The sequence below is a fragment of the Bidens hawaiensis genome, unplaced genomic scaffold (assembly GCF_021521415.1).
Source record: "Bidens hawaiensis isolate Kalapana, Puna unplaced genomic scaffold, B.hawaiensis_p1.1 tig00011436_1, whole genome shotgun sequence".
Classification (NCBI taxonomy): domain Eukaryota; kingdom Viridiplantae; phylum Streptophyta; class Magnoliopsida; order Asterales; family Asteraceae; genus Bidens; species Bidens hawaiensis.
The window spans coordinates 638,140-658,782 of NW_027491890.1; the positions used below are offsets into that span (position 1 = coordinate 638,140).

Consider the following 20,643-nt stretch of genomic DNA (forward strand, 5'->3'; position numbering starts at 1 on the left):
TTCATGAGAATTACATAACTAGTATAATATTCCGATGCAAACGATGAACGGGGAAAATCAAAAGCGTGCACGCTACATAGTGAAAATACAGTGACTACACATTGAAAATTTCATGAGTTGTGGAATCCTAAATATTGAAATCTGGATGAGGAGTAGGTGGCGGGAATATATTCATATAATTAGTGATATAAAAGGAGGGTGGAAGCTATACTAAAGGCAAAGTATCATATCAATGGACCTTATGAAACAGAGAAGAATTCTTGTCTGCTAAAAAGTATACTTACCAATATCCCCATAAAAACTGGTACTAAATCTACTTTTAAGTTGATAAAACTATCACATACAGTCAAACCATATAATCTTGATAATGCAATTGATAAGCATGACGCTTCTCTAAAAATAACTAATTTACTATATTTCCCAATATCAAACTTAAAAAGGTCATAACAAAACCACTAGGAAGGTGGATAGCTGTGTAGGATAGCACTAGCATAAAGATAATAATGAATTTAGAGAATCTAATGCCAAGATTAATAAACTGGAAGAAGTGTGGACTCCACACTAAAGTTGGAACCTCAATATATGTATATTGAATGATTATAGAATCCACACGACACCGTAATCTTTCTTTACAAGGCAAAGCTTATTTTTTGTTTGTGTTCATGTTCCTTTTTAACTTTAATCATATTTTTTATTCACAAAGTTACTGTGTCGCATGGCAATTAGGAGGCATGAGGCACAAACAACATATTCATATAAACATGTAGCCCAGTTAACAACACAAACACAAACACACTTGCAGTGCAATAAAGCAGGTTTCAACGGTATACTTTTATAGTCATATCTAACCTAACCAGACCATTAGACTCTTAAGCAACACTTCAATTCATTAACAGACATCGATCACTAGAGAACCCTTTGATGGTTATATTTAATAGTTACTAATTAAAAGGATGTAAGCAAGTAGCAGAAAATAATCTAATTAACACATTCATAGAGACGAACAATTACTAAAGAGGTTAAAAGATCAGACAATAGAGTGATAGACACAATTATATAAATATGTAACTTGTGTTCTCAGCTCGGTTTTTAAAACGCAGGCTAAAGTAGACACGAGGCACACAACAAGAACCTTATATCTAGCTTGTCCTTGGATTAAAACTATTAGAGAGCACAGTAAATGAAAGAGATCATATTTGGACACCAATTCCAGTAACTTAAGTACCTCAGATCACACACAAGACACAACAATGCAAAGATCAAGAGCATAATCATCTTTAACCAAAAAAAGAACTGCACTTATAGAGAAGCTTCATATCATGCATATAGAAATGAACACTCATAGATGCATAGTATATTAGTACATAACTTCGTTGCTACCAACTGTCAGAAACTAACTACAGTTAGAATACCTGAAAACTCAAAGCTATCATTGTGAAGCAGAGCAGGGCCTCGCATCAGATAAAGTTGTCGATTCCATTGGATGATTTGAAAACTTAGATCTTGAAATTCTCTTGTATTTCAACAAAAGCGGTTGCTATTATCAACAAACTTATCACAAATCACAATCCCTAGTATCAGTCATGCCTTCAGTACACAAATTAGCAGTGTCCTTAACAAAAAGTGAAGGCCTTGTTTTTCCTTTTCCAACTCTGTAGTACTTTTGTATATATCTATTCGTCTTCATACCAATTCTTCCCACATCATTTTCTTGGCAATTGTTTCCATTAGCACACTCACACTCCCCACCATGTAAACAAGCTTTACTGCTAGACCGCCTTCTAGAATAACACAACAACGGTGCACTCAAAGATCCCGAATTCTTAAAACAACCCTTCACATGCCTTCTAGAATAACACATTAACGGAACACCCAAACTGCTAGTATCCTTACCCGCACGCCTTCTCGAATAACATGCTACCACTGCATCATCCCTTCTAGAATAACGTATCAACGAAGCATCCAAACTGTTAATATCCTTACCCGCACGCCTTCTCGAATAATACTTCACCGGCGCATCATCCCTTCTAGAGTAACATATTAACGAAGCATCCAAACTTCGAATATCCTTACCCGCACGCCTTCTCGAATAACACGTCACCGACGCATCATCCCTTCCAACCGACCTCCCAAACCAAGCACACGTAGCTATCCTCGGCAAGCTATCAATCGCCCTGTGCAACAAAACCGCCAACTTCGCATCATCCACACCCTCCGTCTCACCAACTTTCCTACACCTAACAACACTCAAAATACCTTTCGCTAACTCAACCGCGTTCTTCGCAGCCACCGCCTTCATCAGCGCATTCTCACTAGCTTTCGCGGCAGCCGCAACCTTTCTTTCCACTTCCTCGGTGTTTTTAAACTTCCTCTTTCTAGCCCTAATTGAACTACTATTATTATTACCAAAAGCTTCAGGAATCCAACAATCAACACAAATTAGCCCTAAATCCGTACCATACTGGTTAACGCAATCCTTATGAATACAATGCTGGCAATCACTGCATTTGAAGCAATCGGTTTTATTGACAGCAGTAAAACAGTACGGACAAAGCTCGGACGAGTTGACTCGTTTGGTGCATTTCTTACAGAGTAACACAATGCGCCACATGCTGTTCATCGGTTGAAGTCGGTGCCTAGGGTTTGTGTGGTTAACACGGACACCGCAGCCATGGCAATCGGATAAGTTAGGGTTTTGATCATCTGTAGAAATATGTTTCATAACTAATTATTATTATTATTATTATTATTATTATTATTATTATTATTATTATTATTATTATTATTATTTATTTTTAGGGTTTAAGCAAAACGGTAACAATGAGGATATTCTATCCCCTTCCAATGGTGTTGGGATCTTTGTTTCATCCGTTTTGCAAATATGATCCCTTGGGATTTGTGAGTTTGCTTTTACAGCTTCGTGTTTTACATTTGTATACAATCTTTCTTATAAAACATGATGTGGGTAAGGCTTAAGAGGTTGGGTGGGTTTAGGTGACGAGTTAAAAAGGATTCGGTCAAAAACAACCGGGTTGATACGGGTTTAGAGAAAAATGAGTTTGGTTATAACTGGTTGTTTTAAAAGAGTAGCAACTTTGTTGGGTTGAATAGAGTCGTTTTAGAAAGAAAGAAAAAAAATACTAATATAGGTTTAACTGTTATATTTTCACAGTGGGTAATATGGTCGTGGAAGTGGTTGTGAAGATAGTGATGATGATTATTGGGGTGAAGGCGATGGTGGTAGAGACGAAAGTGACAATGGTGACGCCTACAGCGACAGGAGTGTAAATGGCGGTGATGGTGCCAGTAGTGGAGTGGGGGTGACAATGCTGAGTGTGTCACTGGCATACATGGCACTAATGGTGTAGTGGCAGAGGGGACATCGGTGGTGGAGTGACGGTGGCGGTGAAGATGGTGCTAGATTTAGGGATGTTTAAAGTCGGATATCCGGACTTTTGGATATTCGAACGGATATTGAACCGAATGTTCAAAAATATGGAAAAAATAATAATTATGAAAACATTTAAAGAACAGCTTTTTAAAAATATTCCAAATATCTGAAAAGTTGTCCGAAATATCTAAAAGATATCCGAAGTATCTGAAAATTATCCATAATATCCGAAATAACAAAAAATTATCCAAAATTTATAAATAATATTTATTAGTTAATAACTAAAAAAACATTTCGGGTAGTTCGGATATCCGAACTATCCAAAAATTTTCAAAATAGCTATCAGATAATTCGGATATCCGAATTTTCGGATAATTCATATTCGGATTCGGATTTTTTTTAACACCGCTAGCTAGATTACAGATGGAGTGGTGTTGGCGGTGATAACTGCGACAAAAAGGAATAGGGGGTAATGTCAAACAATAGTTGTTGGTTGTACTAACTTATTAGGACCCTTTTAGTCGGCATGTTTATTGCGGCTACTCGTTTTGACTCGTGACTAGACTCCTTTCAAGATAACATGTTTATTGTGGTTGTCCGTATTAACCCGTTGACTAATTTTATTAAACTTAAATTGATTTGTTGACTAATTTGAGGTGATCCAAATGAACCCATTTACAAATTATTGTTATTATTTTTTTTTTCAAATCAGCTTTTTCTTTAAAAAGCAGGTCAAGACTTTCACTGATAGGTATGTGCCTATAAGTTACGATATAAGCTTTAAACATGCATGATATACTATATTCGTAAAACATAAGTTGGGTGCTTGTTTGACCTTATAAGTTTGTATAAGTAAGAGATATATGATGCTTTATTTGTGAAATAATAGTATAGTTAGCTATCCTGTTATGTTTTTATGTTTTATATTTATGTCTAAATTAGTGATTATATTCTATTTTAATGCATTAGTTAAGTTTATACAGGTTATGTGTTAACATCGTATGTTTTACATTTTCTATATTTTTATTATTATAAGTACCATCATCAAAAGGTGGGCGTGTTGTTCTCGTGGTCGATCCGTGGGTCAACAAAAACGAACAAGAACTTTAGACTCACATTTAACTAAGGCCTGTAGATAGTTTGTTATGATAGACATTTTATTTATAATTGTTATGAAATAGCCATAAAATCTCATTTTAATTTAGGCATCTAAAATTGTTAAGCCACCCTGATTGTTCTTACATAGGTGCTTACAAATTTTTTTTGGCCTTCAAGTAATCAAATTTGTTGTCGGTATTATGTGCTTGTGATAGGCCTGTTAATTAGTGACCAATAAACTATGAGTAAAGAAAAATTATAAGTTAATGTAAAAAAAGTAACGAAAAATTAAAAAGTGTAGTTGCTTAAAAAAAAGAAGTATAAATGGTTATTGAAAAAATATAAAAGTAGAATGTGTGAATTAAAAAAAAAATCACAACACATACGCTTGAATGTATATTTTGAATTAAAAATAATTACAACTACTTCATAAACAACTTTTTTAAGTTGATTGTTGGTTTCGACTCTTGCTAGTTTTAGTAATTAGTTGTAACTGAAGAAGATTATGTTGTTTGTTAGCGCATTGTAAAAAATCGTAAGCTCAACCCAGTTATATATATATAGGGTGAGATCCGATATAAATAAAATTAACATACTAAATATACAAATAACTGGAGTGATTACAGTTTTGAACTAGAGTAAATATGTTATAAAAAATAAAATATTATAATAATAATTACTCTATTGTTAACATAAATACTCTAGTTATTTATACACTTTTTACGATAAAAGTTATTTGTAATTGATCCATGCCATATGCTAAATATCAACTTACGCTTAACTCACATACTACCAATGTAGATAGTTTTAATATGCGTTAGTTATTGCATCAGTAAGGGCGTCTTCGATTCAAACAAACACGGAGATGAATCAGTGGGTGCGCCTTCTTCCTATTCTCTTCTTTCAAGAGTATCAACATGTGTCCAATGAGATCTATTGTGTTGTGAAGTTAAGAATATTTATATATTTGATCAACAACACTGAGGATGAACTTCACTTCTCGTATCAGTACTAAAAATACTAATACTGAAAATCATCAAAATAAGTATGGGTATCGAAAATGTTCGGTAGGATACGGTACCGTAGAAATCCCAGAAACCTAAAAAATGGGTGCATAATTGAATTCGAAAGAACCCGATTTGGTACCAATACTTAATTAAATTGCTCATCCCAAACAACGTGTTTCAACGAATAAAAAAAAGTAAATTGATCTTCAAGTTGAGAATATTTATCCATTCTATCATCAACGTGTATTCTCAGCGAATCAAATCAGAAAATCTTAACCAATTTTTTTTAACGGATAATATTTATTTATTCCACGACGTGTTTCTCAATGAATCAAGATTCCACATGCCATTAACAAGAAGTCAAAGCTCAAAGTTACTTTAAACTAAAATAGGTGTGTAGTCCATCTAAACATAAAATGCAAACAATTTTTGAGTAAAGAATATTTATTTATTCGATCAATAACGTGTATTACAAAGATGATAAGGCTTGGGATTTTATAGTAGGGCCGAACGTTTTCGGTATCAGTACTAGATAGGGATAAGTAAAATCGGTACCGGTACCGGTACCAAAGTTTTGAGTTTCGGTACCGGTACGTTACGGGACCGGTATTTCCTGAATTTTTACCTTTAATCCCGATCTCGTACCGGTACTGTACCAATAATTCGCGATTTTCGGGACCGGGACCGGTTGGTACCGGTACGGTCCCAATCTCATCCCTAGTACCCGGTATCGAATTCGGTACGGAGTTGGTATCGGTATGGTATCAGCATTTCCTGAATTTTGCACGAAATACCAGTACGGTACCATACTGGTACCAAATATTTCGAATTTTCGGGATCGGTACTGGTACCATCTCGAGCCCATTCCTATCTTATGGTCTAATGGTACAGAACTGTTGGTTGAAGTTTGGAGATCTTAGTCTCTTTTGGTCTTAGGTTCGAAACATGACTTAAGGGTTTTCCCCCACAGTGATGATTTTTCTCCTTGAAGGCATTCCTATGTGAGTCAAACTTGGAGTATGGATTAGCGAGCCGATACTAAAAATACTGGCATTGAATTTCCCAAATTCTTGGTACCGGTACGGTATCGGTATTGAAATCAAAATTCGGGAAATACCGGTACCGTACTGTATCAGTACCGAAAATTCAAAACTTGGTATTGATTCTGTACCGACAGTACCAAATCGGTACGGGTTCCGTTACCAGTACCCATTTTGCTCATCCCTAACCTGGACAGCTAAATTAAGTATGAACGATTCACATCTCATCACTAGAAGTTTTACTCAGGTATTGCCGTTTCAAGGTTCCAAACGCTGTTAAAAAACGTGTTTATGAAGGAATAAAAAAAAGTGTAGGGACTATAGCCAACAACTTTAACACCCAAGGACTATAAATAAGCCATCTTCATACTCCCAACTCAAGACGTTCAATCATTCGTCTACATATATATATATATATATATATATATATATATACAAAACTCGCAGATCTGATCACCCCTTTCTGCTTTCGCAATAGCCACATTTCATTTCTCCTCTCATCAAACTCACTCACACCCGCCGCCTCATCCAAAGGTACAACAATAACATCTAATCTCATCAATAATATTAATCAATAATAATAACAACCCACTGTTTGTTTGGTTTAATATATCCAATCCAATCTAATCTAACGGTTGGTTTTGTTTTTGTTAGATAGTTAATGGCTGAAACTATTGACATGATGTTACGTGAGCTGAAACTGGAATCTGTTGAATCTTTGCCGGATGATTTCGATCCAACGGCTGTGATTAAGGATCCTCTGCCACCTGTGGTATCCGATTACTCGGGAGTGAATGGTGGTGAGAAGGTGGTTAATGGGAAGGAGCCACCGAGAGAGATTGTGTTGGGTAGGAATGTTCATACCACTTGTCTCGAGGTCACTGAGCCCGATGATGATGATGAGGTGACCGGTGAACGCGAAGCTCAAATGGCCAGTGTCTTGGCTCGCTATCGAAAATCGTTGCTCGAGAGGACAAAACATCATTTGGGTAACAATTAGTTTTTGTTGAATTAATGTTTATGTTTATGTTTTTGTTATTTATTCACATGTGTAGTGTTTGGATATTGATAGATTATTTGTTTTTTCAATCTTAGAAGTTTTAATTTCGAGTATAAGAAAATGGTTGAAATGCGTTGTTTATTAATCATTTCGGAACTTAAAGACAAAATGTGAATAAGTTTCATTTACCTCTAGAATTTGCACACGTGCAAATTACGTGTGGGTTATATTATCTACACATGTGTAGATAAGCGTTTAAAAATCATATAAACATATGGACAAGTTAATGTAATGGTTTTTTGTGTACGTAGCTCGACTCAATTATTTGTATGTAAGGAGTAAAAGTTTTAAAAAAATACGATCCAAGGATAAAAATTAAAAAACAAAAAAAGTTAAAAGGTTTACGTTTTTCTTTGTTCTGGCAATAATTTAGTGTTTTGTAATCCTGTTTGGCAATAGGTTATCCTTATAATTTGGACTTCGACTATGGTGCGTTGTCTCAGTTACAACATTTCTCCATTAACAACCTTGGTGACCCGTTCATTGAGAGCAACTATGGGGTCCACTCTCGGCAGTTTGAGGTTGGCGTGCTGGATTGGTTCGCTCGGTTATGGGAGTTGGAGAAAAATGAGTATTGGGGTTACATTACAAATTGTGGAACTGAAGGAAATCTTCATGGCATTTTAGTCGGGTTTGTACTTTTTATTTTTTTACTCGTTTATCGATATTTTAAAATTCATATTACCTTAACAAACTTATGTAAATCTGCAGGAGAGAAGTTTTCCCTGATGGGATTTTATATGCTTCATGTGAATCACATTATTCTGTTTTCAAAGCCTCAAGAATGTACCGGATGGACTGTGAAAAGGTCAACACGCTTATGTCCGGGGAGATTGATTGTGAAGATTTTAAAGCTAAACTCTCTCTTCACAAGGATAAACCAGCGATTATTAACGTTAATATAGGTTCTTTTTTATGTTTATAGCTTTTTATGTGTTTTATGTCACCATATGTTTATAGGTATGTGCGGTTTTATTAATCTTCATAAATGTGTGTGCAGGGACAACTGTGAAAGGAGCTGTTGATGATCTTGATTTGGTCATAAAGACTCTTGAAGAAACGGGATTCGGCCATGATCGATTCTATATACACTGTGACGGAGCTTTATTCGGTCTCATGATGCCCTTTGTTAAACTTGTAAGTTGTTCACTTGTTCGTGCAGTTATCACACATTAAAGTTGGTAATTTCGGTATCTTTGCGTATGTATAGGTCAATTTGGGTTATGATTTCTCTCTTAACGGGTCAAAAACTCAAAAATTAAAGAAACTTGTTAAGAAGGAAATGGGTCAAATAAGCCTAAAGTGGTTCAAAGTGTTCGGGTTGACATGAAAATATGCAGGTTTTGGGTTGGCATGCTTAACCTGTTTAAAAACGAGCCATGTTCGAGTTGGCCTGTTTAAGCTGTTAGTTAAATAGGTCAACTCGCCAACCGGCTTAATTAAAAAAGTCGACCCACTAACCTGTTTAACCGATATTTTTAAAACCCACCAACCCGATTAACATGCTTACAACTTGATTATTAACCTCCAACCTGTTTGACAAGTTTAGATAAACGGATTATACATGTCGTGCCCGGATTGAACAATTCAACTCGCGCTTTTGAGTCATTCCCATTTTAGCTAAGTCAAAAGGTCAACCCGTTTGACTTGTTGGAGATTTAATATAACCCAAATCGACCCACTTTCAAACGGGTCAAAATTTCCACCTATTACTTTCTTGGTTCATAATATGAAACTCTACTAACACAAATTATGCTTTTACCATACAATAGGCACCAAAAGTTTCCTTCAAGAAACCGATCGGAAGCGTGAGCGTTTCAGGTCACAAATTCGTCGGTTGCCCGATGCCATGTGGCGTCCAAATAACCCGACTAGAACACATCAACGTGCTTTCACGAAACGTCGAGTATCTCGCTTCAAGAGACGCAACAATCATGGGAAGCCGAAACGGTCACGCCCCGTTATTCCTATGGTACACGTTAAACCGCAAAGGGTACCGTGGGTTCCAAAAGGAAGTCCAGAAATGCCTAAGAAACGCGCACTATCTGCGAGGCCGGTTGACGAGTGCAGGGATCGGGTCAATGCTAAACGAGCTAAGTAGCACGGTGGTTTTCGAACGGCCACAAGACGAGGAGTTCACACGAAAATGGCAGCTCGCGTGTCAAGGGAACATTGCACATGTGGTGGTGATGCCGAATATTACGATCGAGAAGTTGGATGATTTTGTGAATGAGCTTGTTGAGAAACGTAAGGTTTGGCATGGGAATGGGAAGATTAAGTCGCCTTGTGTTGCGTCTGAGATTGGTGAGGTGAATTGTTTGTGCGTGTTGCATAAGCAAATATGTTGGTTTTAGGAGGTTGATAAACGATTAACACGGTTTTGTTTGTTGTGGTGTGGTGAAATCGTGTTGGTTGTTGTAACGTGTTGGATTATTATTATTATTATTATTTATGTGTTGATGTTGAAGTCTGTTTGTTATGTGTTTGGTATTAGTATTGTTGGGTTCAAGTTTAGTTGTTAATTGTTAAGTTTTATAGGATGTCACTTTTATAAAATTCTCTTGTTAACCCTGTGCCGGTATACGCATGAATCGGCATCAGACGCGTAGCTCAAAACATGTATGCACGTAACGTGACATTAGACGTGTAACTGGGCACGTGTAACTAGCTACGTAATGCTGTGACGCACATAACCAGTAATGTTATGGTCCTTGTTTTCCAATATCATAAATGATGCAATCACACGGACCGCATGAAATATTTTTAAACCTTCGTGCGGTCCGTGTAACTGAAGACTTGTGTTTTTGTGCTATAGAATGTTTAGAACCTGATAAGTAGCTTAGATAGTTAATAATATTTGGCCAAACACCAGTGTTATTAACAATTTATCTTACTTATGAAGTTCTGGATATTTACTTAACGCGCTAAAATCGAAATTCACGAGTATGAATTTTACTAAAACCAAAATTCACAGGATGAGCTCGGTACCGAACCGGTACCAAAATTCTTACAATTTTCCCAAAATCTTGTACCGGTATTGAAAATCTCTGTTTTGTACCAATTCGAAGGCAAATTTTGGGAATACTAGTACCGTACCGGTCCAGAAAAGTCAAAAAGTCAGTGTCGGTTCGGTACCTATACCCATTTGCTCATCCCTAATACAAAGTATGAGTAGAAATTTGAAAAAAAAAGAAGAAACAGAACTTAGAAGCAAACTTGACAGTAATTAACAAAAAAAAAATCTTTTACCAACCCGTTTGACTCAAACCGAACAAAAATAACCCTTTTTTGAACCGACTCATTTGGACTTGAACCTGACCCAACCCAAACTCACTCAACCTATTTGCCAGGCCTGATGTATACATAGTTTGTTTAGGTGTATTCATAATTAACTAAACATTTCAAAAGAAATATGAGATTATAGCTTTAATATGTTTACGCACATTCTTATAATTTCTCACCGTCATCTCACAAAACATCAAATTAAGAAGTTAAGTATCATTTTTATGTTTTCAAGTGTGAAAAACAACGAATATACAGATTAATGGGAGACAGCAACAAGTAACAATTGATCTTATTGTTATGTACATGTTTTATGTATATATTTTATACCATAAAGCTATTAGAACTTGTTTATGATTAACAGTTTCACTATAAAAGATATATTAAAAATGAATATCTATCATTTAGTAATATACACCAGAAAATTATAATTAAGAAATATTCATCAAAAAGTATTTTATTATGGCATAAAATTTTATAACACTACAAAAATAAAAATAAACTTTACTGTGAATTAAATTGCATATTTTTTATGGGGAAGGTTAACGTACAAATGAAATTAACGTGCTAAACGTGATAATCAAGTAGAAATTATCATAGAGTAATTACATATATACAAATGTAATTACTCTACCTGTATATAAAATTACTCTACTTAATTCTCACGTTTAGCACATTAATTTCATTTGTATTTGATCCAAGCCCTATTTTTTAAACTATAAAGCTATTAGAACTTGTTTATGATTAACAGTTTCACTATAAAAGATATATTAAAATGAATATCTATCATTTAGAAATATACACCAGAAGAATTTAATTAAGAAATATTCATCAAAAAGTATTTTATTATGGCATAAAATTTTATATCACTACAAAAAATAAAAATAAACTTTACTGTGAATTAAATTGCATAATTTTTAGGGACTTGGTGTTTATTCTCAACACAAACATTACAAAACTGAAATATTTAAAAAAAAAATAAGACCAACAGATCATAAGCCACACAAACGTTATAAAACTGATATATTTAAAAAAGATGAGACCAACGGATCATAAGCCCCGTTCAGTTAGTCACAAGTGGACCATGTGAATGACTGTGTTAATCGGCCAAACCCACTTCGAACTTGAATCCCCTAGGCTCCACACTGGTCTCAGCCCGTCAAACCATTACTGGCTTAACCGAATTCCATTGCCACGAAGCTTAACCTGTTTCCAGGTTCGCATCTCTGCGAGAGAGGGCCCGGGGACTTTCCTGAACCCGAACCCACATAAGTGGGTCCATAGCCCAATCACATCATCCGTTGGTCTGGTGCATAAAATAGTTGAAACCGAACATATAAGCCACCACTAGACTCTTTATTATTACGATGTGGGACAACTATACAAATTACAAACAACCAAATTTTTAACAATATCATACATTTAGTTTCCGAGATTAGATCCCATCAATAATGACAATAAACTACCCCCATGGACCCGGTCCTCCGGAGCCGTTCGTTCCAAGCTTTCTCGACCACCATTGTTATGGGTTCCCGAGCTCGGTTGCCTGGTAACCGGCAATAATAATGATGATTTCATTGATGACGGGACGAGTACTTGGGGTGGAATCATTTGTCGTCTTTTAGCCGGGTTTTCTATCCAACCAGTGGAATTTGAGACTGCACTAGAACTTGATAACGAGCGATTATCACATGAGCCAGGACCCTGGCCCAAAACGAGCCCGTGGATGAACCGTGGTGTGTTACCAAGAGACGCGTTCTGGTTTTCTTTACTTTCTTGAACCATGCTACCATGAGGGACAAGTAAAACGCTTCGGCCCCTAGCACTCTTGGTGGACCCGGGTGCAGGACGTCTCTTTACACCATCACGAGCCACACGAAAACCGGTCCTGTCGTGTACACTTTCAGGCTCGGTTATTTTAAGCTTTTTTAGTGGACCACTTATTCTAGGAGCCAAAAGAAGAGATGGCATATAACCACCTGAACTCTTAGTTGATGTTGAACCCTCATCAACATCATGACTTAATCTAAATTCATTAGTAACTTCAACTAATGAACCATCAGAAACCGAATTCACATCGCTTTTTGAAGCACTAGAACAACCCGAAAGACCAAGTGTCAAGGCCAAATCACTTTCACTCAAACTCGATGCCGGCCCTACACCAACGACTAACCCATAGCCACCTCTAGGCATACTCTTATCGCCTCGTGGTCGAGTGTTTTCAAGGCTAACCGTGCCATGACCAAAGCATTCCAACCGCAAGGCGGTATCATTAAACTTATTATCCTTATTCAATTCATCATCACAACATAAACTTGTCGGTTTTTCATTGAGATCGAACTTACGGTTCTTGTACACCATCTTTTGGAAACAAGGGAGATTAATTAACTGATTAAGTAGTAGCCAAATGAATTGAAGATTATTATGTCTATAAACATCTATAGATTAATATAAACAAAGCATTTAAACTTTCCAATAATCTATATCCACCGCTCACGAACCCGGACGTATCCGATAGGTCCATGTGTAGATTCCTACATCAATTAGAGCAGTGATCATTAGTTTGAAGTTAAATAAGTGATTGATCTAAATAAGAACCAAAAGTATATATAAAAGTAGGCAAGGATTACCTTAAACAGACAAAGATAGAAGATTTACGAAACCATTAACAACGTTATATATTGTCAACTAAAGAATATTGATTGAGAGATGTGGAACATAATTGAATTGTGTTTGAGGGAAGAGAAAGTGGGAAGATGAATGTTGAACAAGTGGAGTTATAAATAGGTATCGAAGGGAGAATAAAAACAAGAATTATTGAATATTCCAAATAACATTGTTTTTGACCCCTAGACTTTTGAGAAGAGTGTTCATTAGGTCCCTACAAAATTCGATGAAGCAATATAACTTAAAGAATGTTTGATATGCTTTCAATGATTAAGTTTCAGAGATATGCTAAATGTTTCACAGGCTACCTCTTAAGCAGATAAATCTCTCTATTAATTCAGCACAATATTATTAAACAACCTCTTACATAAAGTAATGGTGTTTTGTAGATTTTGACTAATTAATTAAGATATAAGAGTTTAGCCATTTTTAGGAACTATTTATAATATCATAATGAGGTGAGCATATATATTACTTTGGTTGCTTTGTTTATGGGTAAAAACCAAACCAATAACCGATACTTGTTTTTTCATGTATTCATAACCTCTTGTTTTAGTTACCAACTATTCAAATTACAATAAGATTCATATAATAATAAATTAAATTAGGGTCTAGGTCAAATAAAATAACAGATTTAGAAAATGATAGAGAATATGGGGCATGTAATATGTTAGTTATAAGAAAATTTACTAGTTATTTGGCATATAACATGCTATTTTTATAAAAGTTAAGATTCTAAAGGTAATTTCTTATGGTGGTTCATTTTACGTATTTTGGGTATAACCATGATAAAATCATAAATTTTAGTTATATAAATACCATAAGTGAACTGTTCAGTTCTCAATTTGTTACATTATTTTAGTGTGTTCTTCCAGTAGCATGATTTTCTCGGTTATTTCAATTAAAGTTATTTATTATTCTGTTTTTACTCGCCCCTAATTTGTCAATTAGTTTATATCGATTGAGACGAGTGAATACATAATTTCAACATAGAAGATCTTGAAATGTATAATTGCAAGGACAAGGGTTAGATATGTAACATACTAAAACACAAAAGTAAGTTGTAAAAGTAGTTATTCCAATTTTAAGAAGACCAAATAAATACTTCAATAAGCCAATGTCGGGACCGCATGGCCTATAGAAGTCGATTTATTTTAGACCAACACAACTTTACTAGAATTAAATGATTAATTAAAACTTAAACCACGATTGGTTGCATTCACTTTGGCTCCTATTATTATTTTATATTTTAAGAAAAGTACTATATATATTCAATAATTGTAAAACCGGCTCTTAGTTTAGTTTCATATTAAAAGTAAGCCACTTGCTTGTATGCATGAATAAAGAACTTGTATTCTTGTATGACTAATGGAGAATATATTGATTTATGTTTGTTTTATCCATATTTTACATTTTACGTTTTTATATAGCTTTAAGCAGACTATTATCAGATTGTGTCTATGCATAATTAGATAGGTTATCGACAAGTGAGTTCAAATTAGAACCTTACATAGTTAAAAAATATATGAATCAATTTTATGTGAACCAAGTTTTGAGAGAATGAACAGATTTCATAATAAAATGTAGAAAAGCTAAGACGCCATGAACGACGTCAGCGTTCATCGGATTAGAACATTTATGGAGAAATATATTGGAACCTAACTATCACTGGTTTCAATGATAAGAAAATGGGAAGATGAAGCCTAAACAAGTGGAGTATATAACTTACAAAAAGGCATAGAATGAAGAAAAAAAGAGTAAAAATACATAATATTTCAAATGTTGGTTGATATGAGAAACTGCAAAATATAAAAAAAAATAATAAATCTTAATTTGTTGATTAGTTTATAAACATAAATAAATTTCTTTTTATTAACGGGATGAACACTTTTTATGATAAATAAAAGTCGAAGAAGGGTAAATATGCAAAATCTAAAAGTGAATGGTAAGCTATTCATTCTCAAATTCTAAGAGGACCAAATAAAGACTTCCTTTGCCACTATTCACATAATATCATGGACCACCATATGGCCGGTAGAAATCAATCTTGAGACCAATAGAGGTTCACTAGAATAATATACTAACTTAAACCATAATTGGTTACATTCAATTTGGCAAATATTAATATTTTCTATATTTTTTTCAACATATATATATACTATTTTATAAAGTCGGCTCACAATTTAGTTTGGAATTAAATTGAGTCATCCTACTAGTTTTAGTGGTATGATGGTTTAACATGGTATGTTTTGTTATTTTTCATAATTGTTAGTTTGTAAGAGCATTATCATCATATCTCCTAAAAATTATGTAAGGAAAGTTTGCATATTATAGGATGGGGTTTTAAATGATTGTGAGTGTAAATGGTGAAAAGATAAAAAAGTAATTAATTTTTGTAAATTTAGGGAAACAAAGTTTGCCTCTATTTATGTTTTAATATTTGTTGAATTGGTTGTGAGTAGATGAGAAAAAATCTGTAATGATAAAAATATAAAAAAATATTATTTAATTGAACATGAGAGAAAAATGTATTGTTTTTTAGTGTAATTATAAAGATGAGGATGGATGAAAGGTTGAAATGCTTTAATAAAATTGTTCAAGTTATAAAGATGACCCGTGAATTTGTAATAATGTACATAGTTGGTTTCAACTTCCAAACTATCAGATTGTCAAATTCAAGTTGTGAATCGAGACATATGTATCTCAAACATTTTGAACTAGCAGCTTGTTTTGATATGGAATAATGGATAATTCGATTGATTTCAGTGATTTGTAAACAATTATAGGTTTTTTTATGCATGTTACGGGTAATTTATACTCTATGATTGTCAAGTTTATTTTTGAATATATTTGAAGCATCATCAAATTTGTTATACTACATGTGTGTTCAAATAAAGACCACTTAATAGCCAGTATCTTTCTTTCTTTTACCTTTCTTTTTTATCATGGAGGGGACAAGATGATAGGACTATTTCAATGCAAATTGCAAGGAAAAGCCATGATAAATAAAGCTCTTAATCATCCATCTAACCATGATCTAACTCCTAACATGTTGTTCATTAGATTCCCAACTTTTTACGGTTCTTGTTTAAACCTTCATTGTTAATGATCTTATACCTAGTAATCGATCATTCGCTTCTCATCGATAACGACTTCGCTTCTTATTTCTTGACATTCGAAGGGCAATAGTCTGTCTATTGGGGTACGGTTAGGTTAAAGTTGAGGATGGTGACATAAGAAATAAGTGGAGTTGATATATAAATGGGCCGGTGACGTGGATATGTTTTGACATATATGCTTAAAGTATTACTGTCCTAGCTGGATACTATATTATTTGGGTTCCTAAGCGGTCCTTTAGGATACGCGGCTAGTCGGCTACGTTACAACAAAGCTCTTGCCTCCTCCTATGGGCCTTTCACAATTAAATAATAGGTTTAGTGAGTTTAGTCTAAAGGAGTATATATTGATAAAAATCATAATTCATATAATAATGTTTTGTATTATTATATGTTTTTTTTATCAAATATATAATGAATCTAAGCTTGGAAGTGGGACAGGTTAATTGAATTAGCTTGATCATAATCTTAAGGTTTATATTGTTAGTTGTTAGATCCGTTTCATCTTCGTGAAACATCTTTTTAAATTTTATATTATTTGAGACTATTATTAATGAAGTGAAAGGATATCAAAATTTTGAGTTTATAAGTTTTTTTTATTTCAGTATTGTGAACGTGAGGATTTAAAAGTTATGTAGAGTCCTGATAAATAGTTAAATATATGGTATACTGCGGTTTTCGTTTATGTGGTTTGTCTAATTATGCGGTTTTAGTCATATAGTTTAAAATTTGCGATTTTCGTCTCCGTGGTTTCATTTCACTTGCAATTAAACCCGAATTCACTAACCCCGTTAAGTTTGGTCGTTAAACCCATCAGCGTGCCGCTCACGTGAGGGGCAATTTTGTCCATTTTCTCCCTAAATAAACCTCAGTTCTAATTCACAAGCCCCCTCATGTGAAGGGCTGGGGTGTATTTGGAAAAAAAATGACAACTATCCCTCACGTGAAAGGCACGCTGATGGGTTTAACAGTCAGACTTAACGGGATTCGTGAATTCGGGTTTAATTGCAAGTGAAATGAAACCACATGGACGAAAACCGCAGTTCACTCAAAATATATAAAATCAAGTTTTGGCTCGAGTGAGATTGCTACCCAACATGATTTTTGAGAAGATCGGAATTCAGGTGTGAGTCCTGAGATCTTCGAGAAAAAAACTTACCCTTCTAATCTTTTAGGCAGTTGGGCACCTTACACGGTTTTAGGTGGTAAAATTTACAAAAAGAACAATAGTAGTAGAACTTTTATTAAACGTGACAAGGATACGAACAAGAATCGAGTAAAGGAACATGTGTACTGGCTTATTCTCTTCAGGAAGAACATGATTAAGTTCTTTAGGGATATATAACAATACGGTGTTTATATATAACACAAATGGAGAAACAATACTGTCTCCGGTGAATATATTAACACACACTTCCAAAAGAGTGTAATCAAATGTATTTTCAACTCAGGTTTGATATGGTAGCACAGCGACGACCCCGCTTTTCTGTTCACATACATTTTAGAAATACAAAAGGCACATCATTGTGAAGTCCATCGGCCCAACTATTAGTTACTAAGCCAATGGTCCGGGGACTTGAAGGGTTAACACTAGCGCGAATCCGTTGCATCGTAAAGATGCATAAGAACTAGTTAAAAAAAAGTTAAGAACAACATGGAAACAGGATGCACCTAAATCAATGCGTGGAAAGATACGAGCTCGAGAGGATACATTTGGAATACCTGAGTACCTTTCAGAATTAGGCAGGGTCGGCTTCGGGAATTGGGAAGAAAAATTTGGGCCGAAGGCGAAAAATATTTTGGAGCTCAAGTAAAAAGATGATTTTGTTATGTTTAAACAATTTAATATTTAAATTGGCTTACTTGGTTATGATTTATGATTTTGGTTGTATAAAAAAGGTTGTATAAAAACTAATGTATAAAAATAGGCTTAAGCGTATTTCTAATAAGACTAGAACTCACTACCTTTTGGTTGAAAATCATACATTTTTATCACTAAACCAAGTTAGTTGTTATGTTATTGAATTTAAACATTAAATACATATATCGTTTTTCATAATACATGTGATTTTAAAAAAAAAAAACTTTTCGGGCCTATGGTTGTCGACCGCTCTGCCATAGGCCATGGCCGCCCTAGATTTAGGTATAATGTGTGGCTCATATTTTCTAGCAAACTGGGGACCATAAAATAAGAAATCGTGATAGTGACTGCTCCGAAAGGGCACCACAAAAGAGGCCGTGAGAATATAAATAGGTCATTTGTCAACTAAATAATGTTGTTTTGATTTCAGTCATAGGAGTTGATCACCTTGTTCCGTTGAGTTATATAAGAATAGTTCGTTCCAACAAAGTGCTATTTTCTAAAGCATCATAAATTAATTCACAAAAATATTTAGGATGCATAAATAAAGTTAAAACACCCTTAAGATAATAGATTTACCCATATGAATACTACTAGAAAATAACCTTGTTTTTATTAACATTACTTCAGTGTTTTCGTAACTAGATCTATTATTGAAACGGTGGTCTTACATGTCCACTAGTAAGACCAAAACTAATTCAAGTTATATATAACTTTAAAGTTATAAATATACAATGGATTTACACCAAAATTAAAAACTACTTTATCTTTTGTATGAATTATTAATTTTAATAAGATATGAAGCTAGTAAATTAACTTAAAATGAGATTTTAGAAGGAAAAGGTAAAAACAAATCCCTATAAACAAATTGGTCTAATCATCGGTCGGTTTAGTTCAACACATAATCAATCGATATTGGAGACAATTAAAAACTATTTAAGGAGAACAGTTATTTAGCAAGAAACGGTTTCTAGTTCGCTTGATTCGATTACAATCTCATAGACTCAAATACATGTAAAATGCCGGCTTCAAAGTATTCTGACAAAAAAAAACTTCTCATAAATCTAGGGCTAGCTTGTTTGGTAGACACATTTGTCTTTTAGAGAGGAGGTCTCAATCTCAAACATAACGAGTAGAATTATTGATGTAAAGTGTAATTTTTCGTTATTTTAAATAAATATAAATGAAACTTTTAAAAGCTCTCCGGTTGTTCTCCACACCCTCTTATGCCACAAGATTGCTTTATTTGTAAATAAACGTTTCTCATTCATTTGACCAGAATTCACATGTATGGGTCTCACCAAACCAAGATAAGCCTTAAACGGTTTGTAATATCTCATAAAATTAAAAATTAATATCACCATATATTTGATATATAAAACCTATAAAATAGAAATATGCAAAAAAATTAATATCCGATATTTTAAAAAAAATATATTATTTATAATTAGGAAACAATTTTATAGAAAAAATAAACGAGCCATGGGTCTTACCAAACTCATATACCTTTTAAACCGAGTTATAACATCTCATTTATTTGTGAAACTCTAAGTATATTATTGACTTCTTTACAATAAATAAAATTACAATCTAAAAATATATATAAATATCAGAAACGAAAAATATGAAACAACCATCGTAATACGATGGATAAAAACTAGTATACATATAAAAAATTCCTGACACATTCCATTTTTTTATATACCACGCTAGGGGTGTGCAAGAAACCGAAAAAACCTATTCGAAACAAAAAAAATGAAAAATTCAAACAAAAAAAACCGAACCAAAACAAAAACCGACGGTTTGGTTATATGTTTATGTAAAAACCGAACTAACGGTTCGGTTTTGGTTTTCCATATAATAAAAACCCAAAAAAACAAATTCCTAAATTTTTGCTTTTTTTATATTTTATATTAAGTACTTTATAAGAATTTAGTAAATATGTAACTCAAATATTTTTGGTCAAATGTATAATAATATATATAATTTTACAATAAACAAAATTATTTATAACTAAATTTATTTATTTTTGTCAACTTTTTTTTCAGCCTAAAATTTTCAGGCTCAAATGGTAAAAACCGAAAAAACTAAATCCGAACCAAAACTAAAATAAAAACTGAA

General features: G+C 33.9%; 2 protein-coding genes across 3 annotated transcripts; one reads left to right on the forward strand and one right to left on the reverse strand.

Annotated features, from left to right (window-relative positions):
* Positions 1–6,949: 6,949 nt before the first annotated feature.
* Positions 6,950–10,118, forward strand: LOC143537919 (serine decarboxylase-like). Of its 2 annotated transcripts, none has more exons than XM_077031581.1 (6): positions 6,950–7,070; positions 7,191–7,525; positions 7,996–8,227; positions 8,308–8,501; positions 8,597–8,733; positions 9,369–10,118. In XM_077031581.1, the coding sequence occupies exons 2-6, from the start codon at positions 7,198–7,200 to the stop codon at positions 9,948–9,950; spliced, it is 1,473 nt and encodes a 490-aa protein (XP_076887696.1). In that variant the 5' UTR covers positions 6,950–7,070; positions 7,191–7,197; the 3' UTR covers positions 9,951–10,118. The 2 variants fall into 2 exon arrangements, with proteins under 2 accessions (XP_076887696.1, XP_076887697.1); XM_077031582.1 differs by having other exon boundaries at positions 6,954–7,070; positions 7,195–7,525.
* A 2,049-nt stretch (positions 10,119–12,167) lies between these two features.
* Positions 12,168–13,691, reverse strand: LOC143537940 (uncharacterized). The gene is made up of 3 exons (XM_077031603.1): positions 13,509–13,691; positions 12,345–13,412; positions 12,168–12,256 (listed from the first exon to the last, which is right to left on the reverse strand). Exons 2-3 carry the CDS (start codon positions 13,237–13,239, stop codon positions 12,168–12,170), a joined length of 984 nt encoding a protein of 327 aa, XP_076887718.1. The 5' UTR covers positions 13,240–13,412; positions 13,509–13,691.
* Between the last annotated feature and the right edge of the window lie 6,952 nt (positions 13,692–20,643).

Excerpts from the sequence above, each read along its gene's own strand:
- LOC143537919 (XM_077031581.1), top strand. The coding sequence starts at position 7,198 with ATGGCTGAAACTATTGACATGATGTTACGTGAGCTGAAACTGGAATCT. Across the intron at positions 8,502-8,596 it reads GATTATTAACGTTAATATAG|GGACAACTGTGAAAGGAGCT; the intron begins GTTCTTTTTTAT and ends ATGTGTGTGCAG. Across the intron at positions 8,734-9,368 it reads TGATGCCCTTTGTTAAACTT|GCACCAAAAGTTTCCTTCAA; the intron begins GTAAGTTGTTCA and ends ACCATACAATAG.
- LOC143537940 (XM_077031603.1), bottom strand. The coding sequence starts at position 13,239 with ATGGTGTACAAGAACCGTAAGTTCGATCTCAATGAAAAACCGACAAGT. Across the intron at positions 12,257-12,344 it reads GGAGGACCGGGTCCATGGGG|TTGTCCCACATCGTAATAAT; the intron begins GTAGTTTATTGT and ends TAATTTGTATAG.